Source organism: Octopus sinensis, linkage group LG11 (genome assembly GCF_006345805.1).
Source record: "Octopus sinensis linkage group LG11, ASM634580v1, whole genome shotgun sequence".
In the NCBI taxonomy this organism is placed as follows: Eukaryota; Metazoa; Mollusca; class Cephalopoda; order Octopoda; family Octopodidae; genus Octopus; species Octopus sinensis.
In genome coordinates, this window is record NC_043007.1 from 51,783,497 (window position 1) to 51,786,781 (window position 3,285).

At 60.1% G+C, this 3,285-nt stretch overlaps 1 protein-coding gene across 1 annotated transcript; it reads left to right on the top strand.

The window, feature by feature from the left end:
* The first annotated feature begins 1,399 nt into the window (after positions 1-1,399).
* On the top strand, positions 1,400-2,571 carry LOC115217633 (arginine/serine-rich coiled-coil protein 2-like). The gene is made up of 3 exons (XM_029787384.1): positions 1,400-1,564; positions 1,720-1,866; positions 2,461-2,571. The coding sequence occupies exons 1-3, from the start codon at positions 1,400-1,402 to the stop codon at positions 2,569-2,571; spliced, it is 423 nt and encodes a 140-aa protein (XP_029643244.1).
* The last annotated feature ends 714 nt before the right edge of the window (positions 2,572-3,285 follow it).

Below are 3,285 nucleotides of genomic sequence, written 5' to 3' on the forward strand. Positions count from 1 at the left end.
TTTAAAGTGAAAATTACTTTAAAAATACGATAAATATTTCGTAAATATTCGTAACTTCGGTATGAAATAGTTTTTTCCCAATGGTTTTTTTTCCAGTGCATTCAAAGATTTGGCTGCTATTTCTAGCACGTCCTGCTACCATGTAACAGCTATTTGCAATAAAGGACCCCAAGATACCTGTTACGTGGTAGCATGGCGTGCAAGAAATAGCAGCCAAATCTTACCTGTTCTGAGAAAAGCGTGATTTCGATGTCACATTCGTTGAAAGTATGCGAAATAACCTGGAGAAAAAAAAACCCACGGAACAAAACTTTGTTGCTGGGAGACCGAACGGGTCACGGATAGTCTAGACTAGTTTATGTGTGTGTGTGTGTGTGTGTGTGTACAAATGGCGGCGGCGGCGATGGTGGTGGTTTTGATAGTGGTGGTGAGTCCTGAAGAAAACAGTAAATACATGGGGAGGAGTACAAAAAGAAGTAGTCTGAGTGAGAAGACAACAACAAGCATAACAATGATGACAATGGAAAGACTAACAGCCATAAAAACAACAACAGCATTAACAAGCAAGGAAGAAATAGGGGCTCCAAGAAATCAGTGAGTTGACAGAGGGGAGAAAGGAAATGAAGTTGGGGTATCAAGTTACTTGGGAATATAATTTATACGAAAGGAATCGTGATTCTATCTCTATGTACCATCTCCTCTCCTCCTCCACCTCCTCCTCCTCCTCCTCATCATCATCATCATCATCATCACTACCGCAACCACCACCACCACCACCAACATCATCATCCCTATCACCAACACTAATATCATTATCAGCAGCAGCAGCAGCAGCAGCAGCATCACAATCTCCACTATCGTCACCATCAACATCACCACAACCAACACAGCTATCATCATCATCATCATCACTACCACACTCACCACTATCACCACTACCGCTATCGTCACCATTATCACCAGCATCGTCATCACCATCACCAACACATCATCATCCCCACCACCAAAATCATGATCATCGTCACTACAACTACCGCCGCCACCACTATCTTCGCCACTGCCATCATTTCTATCAATTTCACCACTATTATCACTGCCTTTGTCAACATCACTACTTTCATCACCAACACTACCAGCACTATAAGCAACATCCCTACCACCACCACGTTTGCTTCATCATCACCACCACCATAACTAATGAATGAAGCGCCTATCCAATTTAATCTGTTTCATAAAACGACGAATTGGTAGATGGTTAGACGATCGAGGCGACAGTCCTTCGGTATTCGTCTTGGATCTCTATGCTCTGAGTTCAAATTACATTCAACATCTTCAACATCGAACCTTGGTCAAAATTGTCTGTGATCCACCATTCTAGCTAACACCCACTGTCATTGTGATGTCTCAAACGAAAGGAGACAATGGTCGCGTAACTAAATCTCCAGAAAAGTCGAAAGACCCGCGTTGCAAACCTTGCTGTAACATCAGCAGCAATAGCAGCAGCGTTGGCAGCAGCGGTTGCAGCAGCGGTGGCAGTAAAATCGACAGCAGCGGCGGCAGATGGGTGAGAGCTGCGTTGGCAGCAACTGGAGCATCGGTGGTGGCAGCGGCGGCAGCGGCGGCAGCGGCGGCAGCGGCGGCAGCGGCGGCAGCGGCGGCAGCAGCGGCGGCAGCGGCGGCAGCGGCGCAGCGGCAGCAGCGGCGGCAGCGCAGCGGCGGCAGCAGCGGCAGCGGCAACGGCGGCAGCGGCAGCGGCGGCAGCGGCAGCGGCGGCAGCGGCAGCGGCGGCAGCGGCAGCGGCGGCAGCGGCAGCGGCGGCAGCGGCGGCGGCGCTGGCGGCAGCGGCGGCAGCGGCGGCAGCGGCGGCAGCGGCGGCAGCGGCGGCAGCGGCTGCAGCGGCGGCAGCAGCAGCGGCGGCAGCAGCAGCGGCGGTAGCAGCAGCGGCGGTAGCAGCAGCGGCGGTAGCAGCAGCGGCGGTAGCAGCAGCGGCGGCAGTAGCAGCAGCGGCGGCAGCAGCAGCGGCGGCAGCAGCAGCGGCGGCAGCAGCAGCGGCGGCAGCAGCAGCGGCGGTGGTACCAGTGGCAGCAGCAAATTAGCAGCAGCGTCGGAGGTGGGGACAAAGGAGGCGGCATCAGCAGCTGAAGCAACGGTTACAGCAGCAGCGGCAGAAATGGCGGCGGCAGAAATGGCGGCGGCAGAAGAAGCGACAGCAGCGGTGGTAGAAACGGCGGCAGCAGTGGGAGGGACCAACGGCGGAAGAAGCGGCGAAAGCAGCGGCAGCAACGGCGGTGATTGCAGCGGCAGAGACAGCAGCAGCGACAACAGAGCGTCGGCGACAGCAGCGGCGGCGTCAGCGGTTAGCGGTGGCGTCAGCGGCAGCGGCGGCGTCAGCGGCAGCGGCGGCGTCAGCGGCAGCGGCGGTGTCAGCGGCAGCGGTGGCATCAGCGGCGGCGTTAGCGGCAGCGGCGGCGTCAGCGGCGGCGTCAGCGGCGGCGTCAGCGGCGGCGTCAGCGGCGGCGTCAGCGGCGGCGTCAGCGGAAGCTGCGGCGTAAGCGGCAGCTGCGGCGTTAGCGGCAGCGGCGGCGGCAGCGGCAGCGGCGGCGGCAGCGGCGGCGGCAGCGGTAGCGGCGGCGGCAGCGGCAGCGGCCGGTAGCGGCAGCGGCGGTAGCGGCAGCGGCGGTAGCGGCAGCGGCGGGTTAGCGGCAGCGGCGGCGGCAGCGGCAGCGGCAGCGGCAGCGGCAGCGGCAGCGGCAGCGGCGGCGGCAGCGGCAGCGGCAGCGGCGGCGGTAGCGGCAGCGGCGGCGGCAGCGGCTGCGGCAGCGGCTGCGGCAGCGGCGGCGGCAACGGCAGCGACTGAAGCGGCAACAGTGACATCAGCGCCAGCAGCGGCAGCGCGGCGGCGTTGGCAGTAGTGGAGGCGGCGGCGTCGTCGACGGCAGCGGCGGAAGCAGCAGCGGTGGAAGCAGCAGCGGCGGAAGCAACAGCGGCGGAAGCAGCAGCGGCGGAAGCAGCAGCGGCGGAAGCAGCAGCGGCGGAAGCAGCAGCGGCGGAAGCAGTAGCGGCGGAAGCAGCAGCGGCGGAAGCAGCAGCGGCGGAAGCAGCAGCGGCGGAAGCAGCAGCGGCGGAAGCAGCAGCGGCGGAAGCAGCAGCGGCGGAAGCAGCAGCGGCGGAAGCAGCAGCGGCGGAAGCAGCAGCGGTGACAGCAGCAGCAGCAGTAGTAGTAGTAGTAGTAGTAGTAGTAGTAGTAGTAGTATCAACAGCAGCAGTAGCAGCAGCAGGAGGAGG

Coding starts and splice junctions, on each gene's coding strand:
- LOC115217633 (XM_029787384.1), top strand. CDS start 1,400: ATGTCTCAAACGAAAGGAGACAATGGTCGCGTAACTAAATCTCCAGAA. Junction 1,565..1,719: donor ACAGCAGCGGCGGCAGATGG/GTGAGAGCTGCG, acceptor GCGCAGCGGCGG/CAGCAGCGGCAGCGGCAACG. Junction 1,867..2,460: donor GGCAGCGGCGGCAGCGGCGG/CAGCGGCGGCAG, acceptor CGGCGTTAGCGG/CAGCGGCGGCGTCAGCGGCG.